The sequence below is a fragment of the Mirounga leonina genome, unplaced genomic scaffold (genome assembly GCF_011800145.1).
Source record: "Mirounga leonina isolate KUSES-001 unplaced genomic scaffold, KU_Mleo_1.0 Mir_96, whole genome shotgun sequence".
Lineage (NCBI taxonomy): Eukaryota > Metazoa > Chordata > Mammalia > Carnivora > Phocidae > Mirounga > Mirounga leonina.
This window is the reverse complement of record NW_023270871.1, coordinates 2,649,365-2,669,559: the sequence shown is the minus strand read 5'-3', so window position 1 is coordinate 2,669,559 and position 20,195 is coordinate 2,649,365. Positions and strand designations below refer to the sequence as shown.

Genomic DNA, 20,195 nt, shown 5'->3' with positions numbered 1-20,195 from the left:
CAGTACGAAGTGATCCCCAAGACATATCGTTAGTATGACAGGAAAGAAAGAAGGATCTGTTTTAAGCACAGGAAAGGAGTGCAGAATGTAGCTGTGGCTTCTTGGTCTCTCCAATGCCAAACATCACCTCTTCACTTGACTAATTCATTCCTATGGTTGCGCTCTTACACCCAGTTTCCAGAACCATTCTACATCAGAAACTTCACATGTTCCTTCCTCTGACTTTATCACGCCATTATTCCATTTCTGCTACTCCCATTACACTTGCTTTTCCACTTCATGGAGGCCTCTGAACCTTGATCCTTCCCTTTTCTCTAATCTAGCTCAATTATCCTCCCTCCCCCCAGTTCCCAATCCTGGCTCAGAGACAAATCACCTTCTCCGTTGTGCAGCTGGCCCTGCTGGAAATAACACAATCATGCATTTTGGCATCATCATAGTTCCCCACAATGTGGCCAGTGAGGGATCTTTCTGAACCACAACCCCGGGTATATTATACCTGGTTAAAGCCCAACCAAACTCTTGAAATGTGGCTTGTCAGGCCCTTGATTATCCAGCTTCACTACTCAGCATTTCAGTACTCTGTTGTCTCTTTCCTGCCTGGCCACTCTCCCTGACAAGATTCTCATTCATTCATTTCTCAAAGTAATTGGCTTTGCTCTCATTCTTTCTGAGACTACTCTCCCTTAAGGTTACTCTACATTCTGAATGGCAGGATCAAGAACTTTTCAGTCTTGATCTTACCGCTGCATTTCCCATGTTCCTCTCTCCGTCCTTCTTGAAACTCTCTAACCACTGGTTCCTGGATTCGTCCCATCCTCTAATCATTTCTTCTGTCTCCTCCACAAACTCATTGTCCTCCTGTTGCACCTTAAATGTTGGTAGTCTCCAAGGTCCTTCCTTTGGCTCTATGCTGCTCATTCAACAGCTTACATGCTGAGGAGTCCCAAATGTAGCCTCAGCCCAAAGTTCCCCACTGAAGGTGTCATGTTCCCACCTTCTGGAAATCACCTGAATACCCCAGAGATACTCACTTCCAACATGTTTAAACCTAGTTATCAAAAGTAGAGGCACCTGATAGCTGTCCTTGATGCCTGTCTTCCTTGACCTCACTCAACTGTCAAATCCTGCTATTTTTATTTCCTAAATACATCTGCAGTCTCTCTGATCTTCTTACCCTCCACTACTATCATCATCCTCGAGCAGGCTCTCACCATCTCTGAGACAACTGCATTAGTATCTGCTTCTTGACACTCTCGAATCTATCCGTCTATGTAGCAGCCAGAGTGAGCTTTCACTAATCCCTTGCTTAAAGTGCTTCCCAATGCCTACACATTAAAATCTACACTTTCAGAATTCCATCCCCTATGTCCCTGCTACATCAAACATTTTGATGATCCAAATATGCACAAAAGATAATTACAGATTTTTTAAAAAGCAATCTTCGTTCAACATGAGGCTCAAACTCATGACCCTGAGATCGAGTCACATGCTCTAACTTCTGAGCCAGCCACATGCCCCAATTATGGATTTCTTTAAATAAGCTCCCACATAACATGCTAAGTGATTTCATTTACCAAACTTCATATGACACTTATTTCAGTAACACATGGCTTCAGACTGTGTTCTGAATTCAAAGTTAATACTCTTTTTGCCAATCCAAGTTTTAGTCTTCTACATCAGCCCAGGTAGTACAGATAACTAAAATAAAAACAAAACACATAGAGAATGTCACATTTTACCTTCTCCATTTATCTAATAGGATGGTAGGCATCTCAAAATCTGAGACTTTAAAGAGGATCTTTTGAAAAGGTATAAATAAAAAATCCACATTTAGTCATTAAGTTGTCTACATTCAGTTCTTACAGGTGACTGAATAAGGGCTTTCCAGAGGAATCTTCCTTGTCAGAACAACTCATCTGGGACGTAAGAACCCCAAGGATTGCTCTTGGCTCTTGGTACTAAGTAGGTATATACAGGTGACCCCTTGCACAATGCAGCGTTCGGGACACTGACCCCCCGCCCCCGGCCCCCACACACAGTTGTGTGCAACTTTTGACTCAAAAACTTAGCTACTAATAGCCTACAGTTGACAAGAAACCTATTACTGGTAACATTAATGGTCAATTAGCACATTTCTTGTTATATGTATTATATACTGTATTCTTACAATGAAGCTAGAGAGAAAAATATTAAGAAAATCTTAAGGACAATACAGTTAAGTATCTGCATATTAAGGGACCCGCACAGTTCAAACCCTGTATTGTTCAAGGGTCAACGGTAGCTTGTCAATGTAGTTCACCTGTTTGAGCCTCAATTTCTCTTAACATATAGTTCATGGATTTCCAAGGCAGATCATACATGTCACTGGGGTGGGAGTGACCACGAATCCCTTGAAACTGTATGCACAATTCTGTTCAGCTTTCTAAGTAGAGATTTCATGGCTTTCATTAGATACTTAAAGAGGCTCATGAATTCCAAAGTGGTTAAGAACATCTGGATTAAATGGTCTCTCAGATCCCTCATATTGTATGATTCTGTTTTTTAAAATTATGGAATGTGGGTATCTATTATCGGTTTAACTGGTTTTATGACAAACTCACATTATAATTACTTTTTCCTGTTCTCTGTTTTATGCTGTAACTCTAGCAAGGTTAGGCCTAAATTACAATTTTAGGCAAGTTATGAAGACAAACTTACTGCCATTTATTGCAGAAAAAAGGGTGAAGACAGAACTAGATGACAAGGTAGCAAAAGTAACTTTTAATTTCTAAGGTTCTAAATGACTGAGATTAAGGACCGAAAAAAGCCACAAATACATAGACCCAAAATTACATTCAGCAAAAACTGCAATGCCTATAAACTATATAATAAAATAATCACAACCTATCATTCACTTATTTCAAGCAGTAGATCGCAGTATTTCTGACTAACATGGGGAACTTGAATCATAGGGCATCTTCTGTTAATGCTTCTGTTTCCTTTAGTTCATCTCTAATTGCCTGCTTGGCATTTGCCAACTAAAATTCAAAGGATTAAAGGCTTATCACCATCTTTCTTAAAACTGGACCTACTCCTTACTTCATTCTCTGTTATGGCACCCCTGTTGGAGTTATGCAGGCTTAAGAATCAATACATTTGAGTTTGGAAGACACAATGTCTCTCAAACCCATGATAAATTCAGATAAGAAAAAGGATTACAAACCAGAAAGTTGTTGTTCCTCTATTTAGAATTAACTATTTCTTTAAGAACCCAAGGACAAATGACTCAGTTTCTTCTTAAAAAAATTGTAAAGAATAAAAGTCAGATGAAGAAATCTATAGATGAAGACCTAAAACTAAGAAAGATATTTTGAGAAGATTGAAAATTTGAAGACTTACTGGATGTTTGTTGTCAAGGAGAATTAATATTTAAAGATGATGTATTTATAGATGAAATGACATCTGGGAAGTTTCAGAAAAATACGAAGGAGGAGAGTGTATGAAGTATAGCTGATAATAAAGCTTGGTCAGAATTCAGAAAGACTGAAACTGAGTGATGGGTATGTGGTGATTCTCTAACAAAAAATTAAAATCACTAAAAAAAATCCTGATGAGAAAAAAAATGGTGTGCATATTACAACATTGTTAATGACGATGCCATACACAAGTGGAGTCTCACAAAAGCGTGGGTCGGTGGTATTCACTCAATTATCACACAAACACACAGGGATTTTATGACCACTTGGTCAATAAACTATGCAAACTGGAATTTGTTGGTCAGTGACCTGTCATACCAAATTTATATTCAACTGTTTCTTAGGACCAAAAGGATGAGGAGTGCATTTAGGAAAATCTTCAAATAAAAACAATTACACCAACCTGTGTAATGAATAATATGCTTCCTATGACAAAAATTAGCCAAGGGGTTAAACAAACTTAAGAGTTTTAAAATGAGCAAGGCAAACAGCAAAAGGTTCAAACAAGTGGGATTTTTGTAGAGCAAAATCTACTATCAAGTGTTTGAAATTACATGATCATTTCAAATGAATGACCTGATGGGTTTTATATTTGCAGCAGTAACCTAAATTCTAGTTCGTATCAGTATTTTGGAGATGCAGGCCACCTGGGTGCTGCACTAGTGACCAAGATAAGCTCTTTGTGCAACCAGAAGTGGTGAGTGCAGGGAGAAAACCATACACCCTCCTGGTCAAGCTCACTTTCTAAATGACTGTATGACAACTTTGCTCACCGCTCATGAAGTCTCCATTGTACAGAAAAGCTGCACTTACCTGTCTTCATGGACAGACTACAGTCGTCAATAATTGCCTGTGTGCTTCAGTTACCTGCTAACAATTCAAATATTCAACAGATCAACAAAGTAAGCTACATATTATTATTTTTTAAAAGTTCAGAATTTCTTCTACTAGAGATTACGGAATTGTTTTCTGCATATGTATCTTGGTATGGATTTTTTAAAATTACCCATTCTTTGTCAAAATAGTAAAAAATGATTTAAATAAATAAAAAATTTTAATATATTAAAGTGAAGAGGTACTTGGCATTTTTTTTAAATCAAATATAACATCTCTTCTTTTCAATACAAGTCAATAAAATATGATTTGGCATATTACAGTATCAACAAACTATAAAGATTAAACTTTGCAAGTCCTTAACGTATTTGGAAAGTTTGGTTTTGTAGATTTGACTGTCAAGGCCTTAACTTATTTTGCTGTTAAGGCCTAAAAAAATTCATATCTGAGAAATCTACTTTTTGAAAACTTTGGTTTGTATATTTTAAGGGTTAAGGCTTGTAAGTTATACCAACACTTGGTTTATATTAATAGCTAAAATACCGGAGCTTAGAATATATGGGAAATTCCTAAACACAGCAATTCATGAGGCAATGGAAGCCTTAACTACTGTGTACCTACCCCCTAAAGCACAATCTAAATAGGATCCCCAAATATATACATACACACTAAGTATCCTTTAGGAACTGGTTTACTTTCAGTAAGGATCATTTCCTTTAATGCTTGATGTTCAATTAAGCTTAGAATAGTGAGACAATTATTTCAACTTCAAATTTAAATCCCTATTATATATATATAAGGAAATAGCTGACTCAGTTTTCCTTATCTACAAAATGGGGATAACATATTTAATTAGCAGAGTTTTCCTAAATAATAGCACGCATGATTGATGTCAGGCTCAGAGCATTCAAAATTGTTTTTTTTTTTTTAAACTACATCTTTATTCTTTAGTATTCTACAGGCTACACTTTATATTCTTATATTTTTTTCTAATTATTATTTTACTCTTTTTGATAAATCACCGTTGTTTTCATAAGCTACCTCAAGTCCTTTGCTGACTAAACATACTCCAAGGGGGGGAAACCCAATCTAGTTTTGTTCTACAGAGTTCACAGTAAAAAGGAAGTGGAAACAGGCAACTAAGCAGAGGAAGAAGAAGAGCTGGAAAACATTTCCTTCAAGAAAATGTTCTGAAAGAATTCCACATAGGAAATAGATCCTGAAAAGTTATTTTCATTGTGGTTTAATAGGTGTTCACAAAAAGGTATTTTGTGGCAATGTCACTCTTCCTCACAAATTGAGTATTTTCATTTATTGGCCAATTTCATAAAACTTAACATTCTAAAGAGGTCAACTTTTAAAAACGACCTTAAAAATAAGTACACATTGTTTAAAGACTTAAATTTGAAACAGACCTTCTCCCCTGTAATTTTAGGCATTACTATTTCTGAGCATCAACTATGCAGATCAAATGATTAAATACCCAACTCTCCCCATTTGTAGTAACAAATAACCGCTCCCCAAAGAGGTATAAAATGTTTAGAATAGAAAATGAATAAACATCTCAACTAGTAAAATTACTCCTTTTTCCGCATTAAAAAATAACTTGTGAAAAATGTAATGTAATTACGAAGTGTCATACTCAACTATCTCTAAAATAACACATGGCATAATTTTAACTAAGAGAAATGCTAGTTTCCCAAAATAGCATGAATGTCAGCTTTTCCCGAGGTTTAAAAATAAATATTACCATCGTAACATCACTAGAAAGAAATTGAAGCATACAAGGAATAAACTATAGTTTCTTTTTATATCAAAATGTACTCTTGAAAATGTGTTTGGCACAGTGCTAAATCATATATAGTTAATACTAAATATTGCAGGATACAATAAAACCCTGGAGTTAATTGTTTACACCCTCTTATGGGAATGAAAATAATAGATACCAATTACTCAGAAGTCAGCCTATACAAACTGTATAAACAATATTTTATGTTTTGCTTTGAAAACCAGTGATATAATAAATTTTACATAAAAGACTGCAAAATAATATAAATGGATTTAAACAGATCTTTACAATAAGAAATTCAAATGGAAACAGACAAGTAACAAAGAGAAGTAAAAAAATTTATTGCAGTATTCGCTCCACCAGATTGCCTGGGGATCCCTTTTCTTGTATTGTTTTCAGGGTGACCTAATACATCAAAATCTACATTTACAAAAACTCCTTCTGCAGATAGGTCATAGATACTGCATGCTTTTTTTTTTTTTTTTTTCAACAGAATAAATTATATATCCAGGAGATTCTGCCATTTTACAGCCTGGAAAAAACAATGCTTCCCTGGAAACTGGGCTAAGCTAAAGAAAGCCATCCGCTGCTAGGTTAAACTCCAAGAACACTTTATTAAGAACATTAACAGACTAATTTCCAACATTCACTTGTTTATTTTTTAAACAGAAAGTTTTTTTTTCCAAGATATAAACAATTTTTGTTAAACTATAATACAGTGGGAGTAGAAATGAACTGAGAATCTGTTTCTGCTGCACAACAGCGAAGGGAGCTCCCACAAAAATGTTTGCCCAACATTTCCTTCTCTCGTTCCTGCATCCCAGGTTCCATTCTTACTCTTCATAAAACTGATTTTTTTTTTTGTTTTTTTTGCCAGAATGTTGATATTTCAAGTTTTTCTGCCTTTTAAAAAAATTCCTGTAAATTTGGCTGCATGTACAAATTCATTAGCTGGAAGTCCCATCCTTGGCGGCATACAGGGATCGTAAAGTCTGAACAACTTTATTAGTCAGCTTATTAGCACTCGTTAGAGCAATTTTTTTGTAAATAATGTCTGACTCTTTAATAGTGTCTACCCAAGGCACCAGTTTGCGGCCATCACGGCGCTTAGCCTCAGTCCAGGAGCCACTGTAGGAGCCTGCCATCCACTGAACACTGAAGCCATTGCTGGTTTTCTGTACTACTCTTGCAATTTGTGGTCGATCTTTGTACTTTGGACAGCAAATAGCGATGACATCCATGACGTCAACACTTTCATTCATCTGTGCTGCCAACTCCGTAGAGTCTGAATTTCGTTTTGACCTTCTCAATGACTAAAACATTGGAGGGGGGGGGAAAAAAGACGAAGTGTTACACAAAAGAATTTTAGTGAAATTTTTGTTTTTATTGCTTTTAATCCCTTGACGCCGGGAGTTGGGATTTCCCAGCACACTTCCATTGCCGGCAATGAGACGCACCGTGACCGCCAGCGCCAAGGGGTTAACATATACTTGTAAAACCATGTAACTCTTAATTTGTACCCGTGTCTTCACTCTTATTGATATATAAAATTATATATACATATGAACCATAAAGCTACATAAAACTTAGCAACAATAAAAAAGGGTAACACACATTAATACAATCCAAAGAAAAATTAATAACCCTTTATGCTGGATAAGTCTCATTTCTGTTTTTTTTTTTATTGTCTTTTATGTTAAACTTTCTACAAAAGGATGTATAAATGGTTAAGTAGAGAATCTCTATCTACAAAATGTTTTCTCTCATAAGTATTACATTACTTGGTGTACATTTAAGAGACTGACATATATAAGCACATAAAAATCATTTTACGTAATACGCTGCGAAATACGTTGACTCCTCCTCCGCCTCACCCCTGAAGTGCCTCCTCCTCTATCCTCCCCATCACTTTCATCATCTTCTGTCTCTGCTGCTGCATTATTTTTAGGGCTGCCTCCTCCAAGCAGCGAGGTAATTGCTTTGTTCCGAGCATTTGTACTGGCTGACACCTCCCCTTCTTCCTCCTCTTCATCAGGGTCCAGATGTTCCATGAGAAGTTTGAACTGCAAAAATTAGATATGAATTTAGAGTTAAGTAAATAATCTTAAAGAAGCCTGTTAAATCCCTAAATGTCTCCTGTTTAATTTTTTTCCTAAATGTCTTCTAGGCAGCAGTTGCGTGTGGGTACTAGTTTAGAAGCTAAACAGATTTTTGCTATTGTCCAAGACAGGGCCTGGCAAATCTTTTCTATAAAGAGCAAGATAGTAAGTATTTTTGGCTTTGCAGGCCATATGGTCTCTGTCATAACTACATAACTCTACCATAGTAGTGTGAAAGCAGCTAGAGACAATACATAAATAAACTGGCATGGCTGTTTCAATAAAACTTTATTTAAATTGGCAGTGGGGAAAAGAATAAAAAAAAATAAAAAATAAACAGGCAGCAGGGGCCAGACTTGGCCCATAAGATGGAGTTTGCTGACCCTGGTCCAAGTCATCAAGTAACCAGATGATTAATAATTAATTACTGATAGGCATCTTTCAAGTTCTCTATCCCCTTTGCCCTCTGCCAAGGGGGTAAAGGAAGATACAAGAGGAAGAAAAGGATGTTAAAGAATTTAAAAAGAGAACTAAAATAATTTTCAGCTTTAGAGTATAAGGTTTGCAGTCAATGAATAATATGAAAAACATGTATAGGTTTCATTATTTAAAAAAAATTATTTTTAGAGAGCAAGGGAGAGAGTGAGGGAGGAGGGAAAGAGAGTGCGTGAGCAGGGGATGGGGGAGAGGGAAAAGAGGGAAGAGGGGAAGCAGATTCCCTGCTGAGCAGGGAGCAGAATGCCAAAGTGGGGCTCTATCTCCTGATAGGGAGATCATGACCTGAGTGGTAACCGAGAGTCGGACACTTAACTGACCGAGCCACCCAGGTGCCCCTGTGTAGGTTTCATTCTTGGTCAAAAATATTATTAGTTATGTTCAGCTAGTTGCTTTAAGTAGATTTAAAATAAAAAATTATTTTTATTTTTAGGGACAATCTCAAACCCCACCCCTCCATGTTTTCAAACATAAAACTTTCCTGTGGTAAAATATACATAAAACTTACCATTCTAATGATTTTAAAGTGTTCAATTCACTGCAATTAAGTATATTCACAGTGTTGTGTAATCATCATCATCATTTCCAAAGCTTTATCATCTCAAACAGAAACTCATTCTGTATCTATTAAAACAACAGCTCCCCCATTCCTTCCCCCCCCCCCCAGCTCCTGGTAACCTCTATTCCATTTTCTGTCTCTATGAAATTTGCCTATTCTTAAAGACATTTAAAAAGCTCATTTTATACATACACATTCTCACATACTTGTTAACTGAGTATATATGTAAGATATATACAAGTATATAAACCTGTATACACTTCTGTAAGAACCCATGAAAAAGCAGTGATACTGGTTGCCAGGAAGGAGAGCAACAGAATGGCTGAGGAGGGCAGGAGGATGACTTTTCCTGATTTTTGCTTTTATGAACTATAAACCGTGTAATCTACTGAATTAAAAAAGAAATACTATGTGGGCATGGCTTTTCCCTGAAACTTGCCTACAAACGCTCATTCTCACTAAAATAACATGAGTGGTGGGCTGGCATTTTCTAAGACAAAATATGATGCAAGGGGGTGAAATGGGAAAGGCAAGCTTCAAGTAACTCATTAAAACCACACAGAGAAAAATAATCCTGATAGTTCATGAAGCTTCCATGTAAGGGAGAGAGCCATCTCCCCCCAAAGAATTTACTTTTCAAAAAAGTATTATTAGAAGGAAATGTATTTTGGTTTTACTACTCACATCTAGATACTGTTTTACTATACTCCTCTTCACATCTTCAGTGATTTTGGAATTAGCCATATCACTCCGCAGGAAGTCCAGTGTTTGTTTGGGATGAAAATGAACTCCTGTTTTTCGGTTTATCGCTTTATCATATACTTTCGCAGATTCAGATGGAGAGTATTTCTGAATTTTACTGTTTTGGGAAAACAAAGTCATGAACTTTAAAATTTTTTCAGGCATTTATATTTAAGTGATTGTAGTTAACGTCATTTACTAATAATTAAAATTTTTGTCCACAGATTTCAACCAGTGAACTTCTACACAAAAATAATTAAAAAGGGAAGTAAAGATATAAAGGAAAAGAATAAAAAGAATATCCTCTTGTTTCCATCAGTATTTGTCTTGAATAGAGGCATTATTTAAATGCAAGTAATTTCTCATGTCTTTTTTGAATACCATGTTTATGACTGCAGAACAGTTTCAAAATAAATACTGCTTTACCTCCACTTTACTGCCCTCCAACTGTTCATCGTCTACACAGCAGCCAGAATGTTTACAAACCTGTTTCATATTATTAACAACTCTGGCTTTAAAATCTTCTCAACTCCCTAGCACCACTCCAAGACCTTACAGGGTTTTACATTGTTTTGAACTAGTTGCCAACATTTAACATCAAGATATTTCTCATAAAAACCTGGATTATCTAGCTTCTCTTGAAAAAGTGGAAGCTCCTGGCCACATCATGCTCACCCTCTTCCATGGTGACAAACTGATGAACGTCTGAGTAATACTTGAGACCTTTAAATAAAACATTCTCTTTCCAGTTTGCCAGTGAATTTCTACCAAATCTACTTTATTCTGTTTCATGATCTGTCCCCTAAGAACATTTGACTTTGTGATTCCTACTGTAAGGTTTTCATGAATATGAAAAATGACCAAAGTTTCATGGGTACAGGCAGAAAAAAGATACCTATAGTGACCAGTCATGGGTAAAATTATAGGGTATTCATAACAATCAGCACTTTCCTATTTTATAGAGCACAGTAAAGACCATTTGGGTTTTATTGGAGCTCAGCCTAGTTGGTCTGAATCTATTCTTTATTCACAGCTCTTTAAAAACTTAAAATTGCAATCTATTTTAAGATTAGCCTAATTCTCTAATAAGATCTATTTAAGGAAATCAACAAAGTTAAGTCCTTTCACTTATAATGCAACTAGGGAATGTTTTTCCTCTCAAATAAAAAACAGCAAACAAACTGTGGTATGTTACACAACAAAATACTATATAGCAGCAAAAAGGAACAAACTCCTTCTTTAAAAGGGACATTTTTAATATGAAAGTAAACATGCAATCAAAACTGGGTTTCATATTTCTTTATAATTTGAACAGGGTAAAGTTTTTTCTCTCACTGCTTATGTAACCTTACCTATCAGAAAATCCACAGAGATTCTTCAAATGCTGTTTTAACATCAGAAGCAATAAAATACCCTGGGAGACATTTGCAAATTCAATTAAAGGAGCTGAATTCTCTGGCAAACATTTCATCACTGAATTTATATCATCTTCTGAATCTGAGTCTGAATCTGAATCTACACGTTTTCGTGACTTCCGAGGCCTGGAAACTTCTTCTTCACTCTCACTTGACTCATTTTCCTTACTAGGTGATGATTTTCTCTCTTTCCTTTTGTCTTTTACCATTGACTGGGGGGGGAAAAAAAGGAAAAATAGTAACAAAATACCACTAATAAATAATTATGCTCTATTTACAAGCTTCAAAAAGCATCTCTAAATTAATATTTTATATATTGAAACCTTCTGACTTTCCATAAACAATTAGGTTCCAAGACTAAACAAAATCATATGTAATCCATTGCTCTGATGCCCCCTCCCCAAAAGCCCTTCTCAAATATCAAAAGGAAACAGTTTTGTTATCGGATAGAAATGAAAGATAAATTAGTTATAAAAGTATCAATTTGGTACCTAGGTAAATCACTACAGAGAAAATTTTGACAGTAATTATAATTTAAGTAAGGGCGCTTAATTTAAGCACCTGGATGGCTCAGTCAGTAGAGCATGTGACTCTTGATCTCAGGGTCATGAGTTTGAGTCCCACAATGGGCACAGAGATTATTTAAAAAAAGAAAAAACCAGTGCTAAATATAATTTAACTGAAGAGAATAGGCTTGAACACAGCAACTTCTATCAAACTCTCCCTTTTAAGAACTTTTCAACAAGAGAATATGCAACTTTTCTTGAATAGTTAAATTCTGTGGGTTTTTTTTTTTCTCTTGATACTTTATGAAACTGTTAGCTCTTAAAAAGGAAGTCAGCTGGATTTAAAAGAGGGAAAAGACCAGATTACAAAGCAATTATTACTGTTAAAGAAGAAATAAAACTGGAGAAACATTTACAAATATATCCACAACAGTAAGTGAAGTAAAATAAGATAACATGATGACTCAAGTTTCTGGGAAATTATTAACTTCTCAAACTTTAAGGGGCACCTAGGGATTCTGTTAAAAAAATAGAGACTATTTCAGCAGGTCTAGGGTGGGACCTAGGGTTCTGTAGTTCTAACAAGATCTCAAGCGAGGCCAGTGCTGCTGGGTCGTGGTGCACATTTCAAGCAACAAGGGTTTAGTTGCCTCTATAATTCCAACCTTTGGGTGTTATAATAATCTCCCTGATTTACTAGTGTGATCAGGGGGAGTTCTGAGCACAACAATTTTGTAAAATGAGATCTACCTGTATCATCAGGCACATAAAATTATTCCAATTAATTTTTAAATAATTTACTGAGTGCCTACTAGGTGTTCAAGTGCTATACCAGGTGCTATTACAAATGAAACCAATTACACTTCCTCCTAAAAACCGTTAAGAGAAAAGACATAAGGTTTATAATAAACTCGGTAAAGATTTTGGGCACACAATATGCCAGTTCCATTATGATGCTGGTGCTCAGGGATAAGGAAATCAATAGTATTATACCTTTTGTTTTTCCTTATTTTTTATTTTTTAAGATTTTATTTATTTGACAGAGAGAGATACAGCGAGAGGAGGAACACAAGCAGGGGGAGCAGGAGAGGGAGAGCAGGCTTCCCGCAGAGCAAGGAGCCCGATGCGGGGCTCAATCCCAGGACCCTGGGACCATGGCCTGAGCCGAAGGCAGACACTTAACGACTAAGCCCCCCAGGCACCCCTTTGTTTTTCCTTATAAGTAAGCTATTTATATCTCTTCAAGTATACTATTGTGATCTACAGTATTACCAGATTTATAGAATAGCAAGATGCTTTAAAATGGGGTTTAAATGAATATATGAATGGACACCAAACACTTAAGATCAGTGCTTAAAGAGAAAAAAAGAAGTGGGATGGCTTATCAAAAGAACAATCCATATATAAATATATATATGTGTGTATATATTTCCACTTAAATGATCTGGAATGGAATGGTTTTAGGTCTTTCTTAATAGAAATGAAATGGCAACCCACTTCTCCCCAATTCAAACACTGCCCAGATTTTAACAAATTCATTTAGAAAGACTTTACCTGTGAAAAGAAAAAAAAAAAAAAGAACAATGGAAACAAAACAGTGAGAAGAGCATGCCTGCACTCTGACAGATGCATTAAGAATAGTAATGTGTGTAACTTACCTCCTTGAATGACTGCAGTAGGTTACTACCAGAAACTGAGAGTGTAATGTCTATATGATGCATTATAAACAACGGCTCTTCCTGTGTCTGGTATGGAAAACAGGCTAGATTGTCTGCTATATACAAGAGCATATTCACTTCTGTTTTCTGTAAATTTTAAAAAAAGGTACATATGTTTAGTGGATAATCTAGAAATCCATCCAAAAAGCCTTTTTAGAAAAAATATTAGAGGGCACTTTCACCTCAGTTAATGTTTCAGAAAGAGAAGGGTAGAGGAGGGAGGGAGAGAGCAGGGGAGGAAGGTAAGAAAAAGGGATGAAGGGGAACAGAAATGGATTTTATAAAATAATCTTATACCCATTTTAAGAGATTTCATAATGACTTATACCATGGACCTCAGGAAGGGAAGAGGTGAAATTTTTCAGTGCACCCAAGTGGGATTCCCTGAAGTTTTCTTATAGAGTATATGGAATCTTTATGATAAATCCATACCACATCAGAAAGTATACATATGAATTCATAATGATTTGTCATTGTGCTTCTAAGAGTTTAACCCATATGGAGATCAGTTACACACAGTTACTATTCTGCCCTCAAAAATAAGCGGTAATCATAGTACTAACATGTGGGTTAAAAAAAATCAAAGTTCATGTATTCAAAAAACATTTGTCCGTTTCCTACATATTCATAACTCAGAGTATCAGTCATTCTGATAGGGCCATACCATAGTCTCACAAAGGCAAAATTTAAGGCAAAAGTTATGGTTACTACTAGTTGCTATAAAAAGAAGTAGCAGAGGCTTTCAGTATTTCATGATCATACAGAATGAATATAAACATAAAGGCACATTAATATTTAAATTCCTTCAAAACACAGCTTAGGGGAAAAAAAAAAAAAGGAAAGAGAAAATATAGCAATCAAACACACTCCCCCTCCTGCCATCTCACCTACCCCTATCCTGCCATGCAAACAATGCAAAACCTAACAGCGGCATCAGCAACAACAAAATCCCATAGGACAGATGCAATAAACTTGCTACTACTCTATTTTTTATTTTTAAATATGTATCAACACTTACGTGTTAAAGTTGGGGAAATGCAGACACAGAACTCCACCTTGTCTATTAGTTTTAACACTAATTTATATATATATATATTTTTTTTTCTCCTAAAACTGAAAACGTTCAGGACTACTCTGAATAAACCTTTTTAAAACTCTGAAATTCTTCAACTTTGGTCATAAAAAAGTCCTATATTGCTCTTTCCTTTCAAAAATCAAATTTCTTAAAAGAATACTCTAGAGCTGCTCCTCCCATGTCTTCCTCACCACTCTTCAATCACAATCAAGCTTGTGTCCCTCACTGCTTGAGGGCCGCCATCTAATCTCGCCCCATTTCTTTTTTTTTTAAATATCTTATTCTCCACCCTTTCCTTCTTGAAATTTTCTTCTTCCTTAGTTTTCTCTTCCTACCTCTTTGACTATTCCTCTTTCTATGTCCTTCTCAACTCCTTTTCAACAATCCTATTATTTTCTCAGGTGCTCAGGACAAAAGTATTCCAGTTATCCTTTGACGATTCTCACACAGCCTCATTTATTACTTCTTCACAACACTTCTTTCCTTTCCTACTGTCATCATAATAGATCAATACCTTGTTACCTCCAGTGTGAACACAATGCTAAAAAATCCATGTTCCTAAAATGCTCTTTGGCACCTGTCTGCATCACTTTATTCAAATGCTTTTTTTGGTTTCTCACGGTCTACAAGATCCTCCATAAACCATGCCTCATTATGACCTTTCTGCTCCAGTCTAACGATCTATTCGTTATTTCCCACACATTCTTATCTTTGTACCTTTATTATGTTTTTACCCCTGGCTTAAGCAGTAGATCTATTTCATCTAATCTTATCTAATCTCCCAGGCCTTCAGTGATTCGTTCCTCCTCTGACATCCTTTGTTGGAAATAGCCAGGAGACAGCATTCCATTATGATAGCTGAATTACCAGCTTAGCATTGTGCATGCTGGGGTGACAGAACACTGAGCTAAGGACAGACAGAAGGGCAATGAAACCACACAGGAACAAAGCTCAGGAGACGAGGTAAGGACTAGAGCAGTATCTACAGTACAAACCACCTGGCTTGCAGAATATGCTAACCTTAACTATATTTTACTTCCTTTATATTGTGTCCTGTCACCACAACTGGATGGAGGTAAGATCAGTGAGGGCAAGACTACTATATCACACCATTTCTACTCCTAGCATGATGCCCTAGACACAATGGAAACTTAATACTGATGATGATATGATGATGGTGGTGGTGATGATGATGATTAAATTATATTCCAAGTATTTCTGAAATATATGCTTGTAATATTTATTTGCTAGATCACATATCAAAGAATTTCATGTAGCACTTAAAAAGAGGTCTAGTGAAGTATCTACATTCTGGCAATTTAAATTTTGTTTTATTGAAGAAAATTCTAGTTTTGGGATAACAACAAAGTCAACTTTTAGGTGATTAAAATAAAAAACCCCTTTTGTTCTTCTCACAACTTTACACACACACTGTACACACTGGAAAGCTCCATGTGGGCAGACACGACATCTGTCCTACCTACTGTTTTATCTTCATCTCTTAGCACAATGATTACCGCACATGGCAGGTGCTGAATAAATATTTATGTAAAATGAATGAATACACTAAGAGGTAAGCTTAAAGAACAGGACTTTCTATTTTCTTGGCTTATGGACCTGGCCAATGCAACTTGTGCAATAACCCAAAGGATCAAAACTGTAATTACACAAAAGTGGGCTCTTCATTAAGGAAGTCAAGCTGAACAAATAAGGATCTCAGCAGCCAGAAACCTGCAACAGTTATTCTAACAATACTTGAGTGTGACAGAAATAAGTGAAATTTCACCTTATTTATTGAAGTAATAATCTATCCTCCCCAAAGTGAGAGTTTAGTGATAGGGCATTTAAAATTATGCTTAAAAGAACTGTTATCAAAGTTTGTAAGACACTCAGTATGGAGACACAATTACATTTTATCCCTCACTGTATTTATACTCATGCAAAATTTCCCCTCCAAATTTGACTATATACCTTATAATTACTATAGAAGATGTAAAGAAACACGTATTTAATATAGTCACTATTATTTACTAAAATGGTAATATTTTCAAAATGATGACTACTTTAGGCATAAAACTGATAGAACATTTATTTTCTTAAAATAATAATTTTTTTATACTTACAGCTGTGTCATCAAAGAGGTTGAGTAAAGAAATCAGAAAGGCCCGTCTGTGTTGGCGGTTTCCACGGATCATGGAGTAAAGGTGTGAACACAAAGCACTAGAGGACTCATCTTGTCTGAAACCCCTTACAGGATCTTTTAGGCATGTGTTGATTGCCTGTTGTACCTGGTAAGACATCTTCATACCAGCCACTGCTTTCATCTGAAATCAATAAAAGCCTCATTTTGACATGGAAATTAGTTAAGAGTCAAATTAAAAATACACTTTGAGCATTACAGTCAGAAGCTAACTCCACTGTTTGGTTTTCTTATTTAAAATAATAAAATCACAGAACACAAATGCTGGAAGGAGTATCAGAGATCATCTATTGCAACCCCCTCGTTTTGTGTAAGAAAATATCAAGAACCAAAAGAGCCATTACTGCCAAGCTCACACAGTAGGGACTAGAACCCATGCATCCTTATTTTTAGTCCAGCATGCTTGCTGGACTGTCACCTCTAGCTCAATCTTAAGAGTTAATCTTAAACAAACACCTTGGGTGACAAACTTAGTTGCATGTTTAGAAGTAAATACTAAGCAAAATATTTTATTCTAATATGAATATGGGCGGGACATTTATCAAGGAAATGGTATACCAAAGAAAGACGTTTAAATTTAGGTTATACAATTTAAAAACACATACATGAATAAATCCAGCATATTTTTTGTCTATTTCCACAAGCTGTTGATCAGCCTTGTTCCTCATAGCTGGTTCCGGGTCTGTTCCCATGGCAATTAAATACGGTACACACTAAAATAAAAATAAAGGTATTCTTTTAGTATAAATAAATAAAAGATTTATAAGACATCACAGCAGTAAAAGCTCTATATGATCATGACATGTTAAAACTCACTGTATACCTGGGATATATATATTTAGCTTTATAGGCCTTCCTATAAATGTCATGTCTTAGTGTTCTTTTAAAAATGACGGATCTTCCCTTAGATTAAATTATCTTAAAGCAAAAAAAAAAAAGCAATGAAGCATCAGCAAAAATACTGATGTGGTGAAACTGAAACAATTTCATTGTTTCATTGTTACCTTCAGTAAAGGTTCTTTAAACATAAAGAGCTCCTACACTAAGATTATCCATTTAAGATTATGACATATAATACAAATATATAATCCAGTAATTTTTCAAACTTGACTGAATTTGCTATGTAAAGATAACATAGAACACAAAGTAATTTGTCTTCCATATTCAAAACTAGGAAAATATAAATTCTTCCACAATACTGATTTTATATAGGGCTTTAATGATCAGACAGTCTGACAGCTAGTATTTTGTTAATAGCAATATCCACTGGATTTCTGAAGTCAAGAAACACCAATACTATGTTAAAAGAATCTGAACGAGTGGTGAGACCTGAAAAGAACAAACAAAAAACAGCTTAAAAATGAATAAATAAAAGCACAGCACTAACTTTTCTGAAAAGGACGATCATGGATTAAATCCTGAATCGGGGGAGAAAGTCCATAAAGAATATTACTGGCTTGGGGCACCTGGGTGGCTCAGTTGGTTAGGCATCCGACTTTTGGTTTCAGCTCAGGTCATGATCTGAGGGTCATGAGATCGAGCCCTGCATGAGGTCCATGCTCAGTGATGAGTCTGCTTAAGATTCTTTCCCTCTCCTTCTCCCTTCCCCTCTGCTCCTGCCCTGATTTCCATTCTCTCTCTCAAATACATAAAAAATAAAATAAAACCTTTATTTTATTTTTTTAAAGATTTTATTTATTTGAGAGAGAGAGTGAGAGAGAGAGAGAGAGAGGCACAAGAGGGGGGAGCGGGAGAGGGAGATGCAGACTCCCCGCTGAGCAGGGAGCCCAGTACGGGACTCGATCCCGGGACTCCAGGATCATGACCTGAGCCAAAGGCTCAACCAACTGAGCCACCCAGGCGCCCAAAATAAAACCTTTAAAAAATAAAAGAATATTACTGGCTCAACTGGCAAAATCTGAAAATGGACTGTATATTAGGTAAGATTGCATCCATGTTATATCTCCTGAATCTGATCACTGCATTATGGTTTTGTAAGAGACTGTCCTTGTTCTTAGAAAATATATATATGCTGAAGTGTTCAGACGTAAAGAATTATTGTGATATCTCAAAATTACTATCAAATGATTCAGAAAGAAGTGTGTGTATGGTGAGAGAGATAAAGTAAATGTAGCAAAATGTTAGCAAATACTGAATGAATACAGGTGCAGAGAATATAGGGGAGTTTGCTGTACACTCTTGCAATATTTTCGTAAGTGTGAAATTTAAAACAAAAGTTTAAAAAAGCACGTATAATAATAAAAAGCATAACCAACTAAGGCCATTCAGAATACCAGCAAAGAGTCCTAAGTATCTCAAAAATTCAAGAATCTCAACATACTATTGTACATTTTATTATGTGATCTTGATGATGATGACCCTGAGTCATGAACCAGCTAAATATTCATTAGTATGTTTTATTTCAGGACATAGGGAAGAACATAGCATATTCACTTATAGCATATTTTAGGAAAAGTGCTATAACAAATAGCCAAAAAATTTTTTTAAAGGATATAGGCTTTTGGTTATTTAATAAATTCCCTTCTGTAGCCTATGGTACTCTCCTGAACATGTCAGATGGGTGGTGTATACACTACTACATCAGCATTAGTTGCCAATCCTTAGTAACACTGATATGTCTTTATTATGTCAGTTAGTCCTCATACCAATGTTTTGAGGTATTAGGTAGTTGATGTTACCTCCAATTTACAGATGAAGGAACTGAACTTAGATAATATAATTTACTTTTCTATGGACTAAAACCCACCCTGCTTAACAGTTACACAATACTCTTATAACCCCAGTTAACTCTCTTGACATTACAGGCTACTGGTTCTTAGGGGACAATAGTCAATATGGATTAAAACAAATCATCCCTACTTAGAGAATTGATTATAAGTTCATATTCTACCAATATTAACTGGAAATTTATTCAAGAGACAAAGTTTTGAGTAGATGGGTATTTTACAGTAATGACAACCTAGGAGAGGGATTCTTAAGCGTTTAGGACAAAAAACTTAACAAGTTGAATAAAGAACTACTATTCTCTAATCACAATGTCATCAAATGATAACAAATTTGGCTCTTTTAGTAAAACATACCTGAACTGGATGAATGAGACCTTGGTTTAGGGTCAATGCAATGACATTCAGGGCAAAGTGGCGTACACTTGATTGGGTGTGAAAAAATGCTTCGAGCACCTGTTTGAGGTAAAGCTGCATGATGGAACTACTCATCCCTGAGGATACATCACCCATTTCTTTTAGATCTTCCTGTTTTGCAACTTTCTTCCCTATAAAAGGAAGT

The 20,195-nt window shown here is 35.7% G+C and overlaps 1 protein-coding gene across 4 annotated transcripts in view; it reads right to left on the bottom strand.

Annotated features, from left to right (window-relative positions):
* Positions 1-6,083: 6,083 nt before the first annotated feature.
* The window catches only part of LOC118006364 (nipped-B-like protein), a 206,038-nt gene continuing 191,926 nt past the window's right edge, over positions 6,084-20,195 (bottom strand). For 2 of the 4 annotated variants that reach the window (XM_034998989.1, XM_034998992.1), the window contains 8 exons: positions 19,991-20,181; positions 17,495-17,602; positions 16,813-17,013; positions 13,555-13,701; positions 11,328-11,602; positions 9,919-10,093; positions 7,956-8,144; positions 6,084-7,394 (listed from right to left, as the gene is read on the bottom strand). In XM_034998989.1, the coding sequence (XP_034854880.1) occupies positions 7,029-7,394; positions 7,956-8,144; positions 9,919-10,093; positions 11,328-11,602; positions 13,555-13,701; positions 16,813-17,013; positions 17,495-17,602; positions 19,991-20,181 (1,652 nt within the window). In that variant the 3' untranslated portion in view covers positions 6,084-7,028. Of the gene's footprint in view, positions 7,395-7,914; positions 8,145-9,918; positions 10,094-11,327; positions 11,603-13,554; positions 13,702-16,812; positions 17,014-17,494; positions 17,603-19,990; positions 20,182-20,195 lie in introns of all 4 variants that reach the window. The other 2 variants (XM_034998991.1, XM_034998990.1) reach the window with 2 other exon arrangements.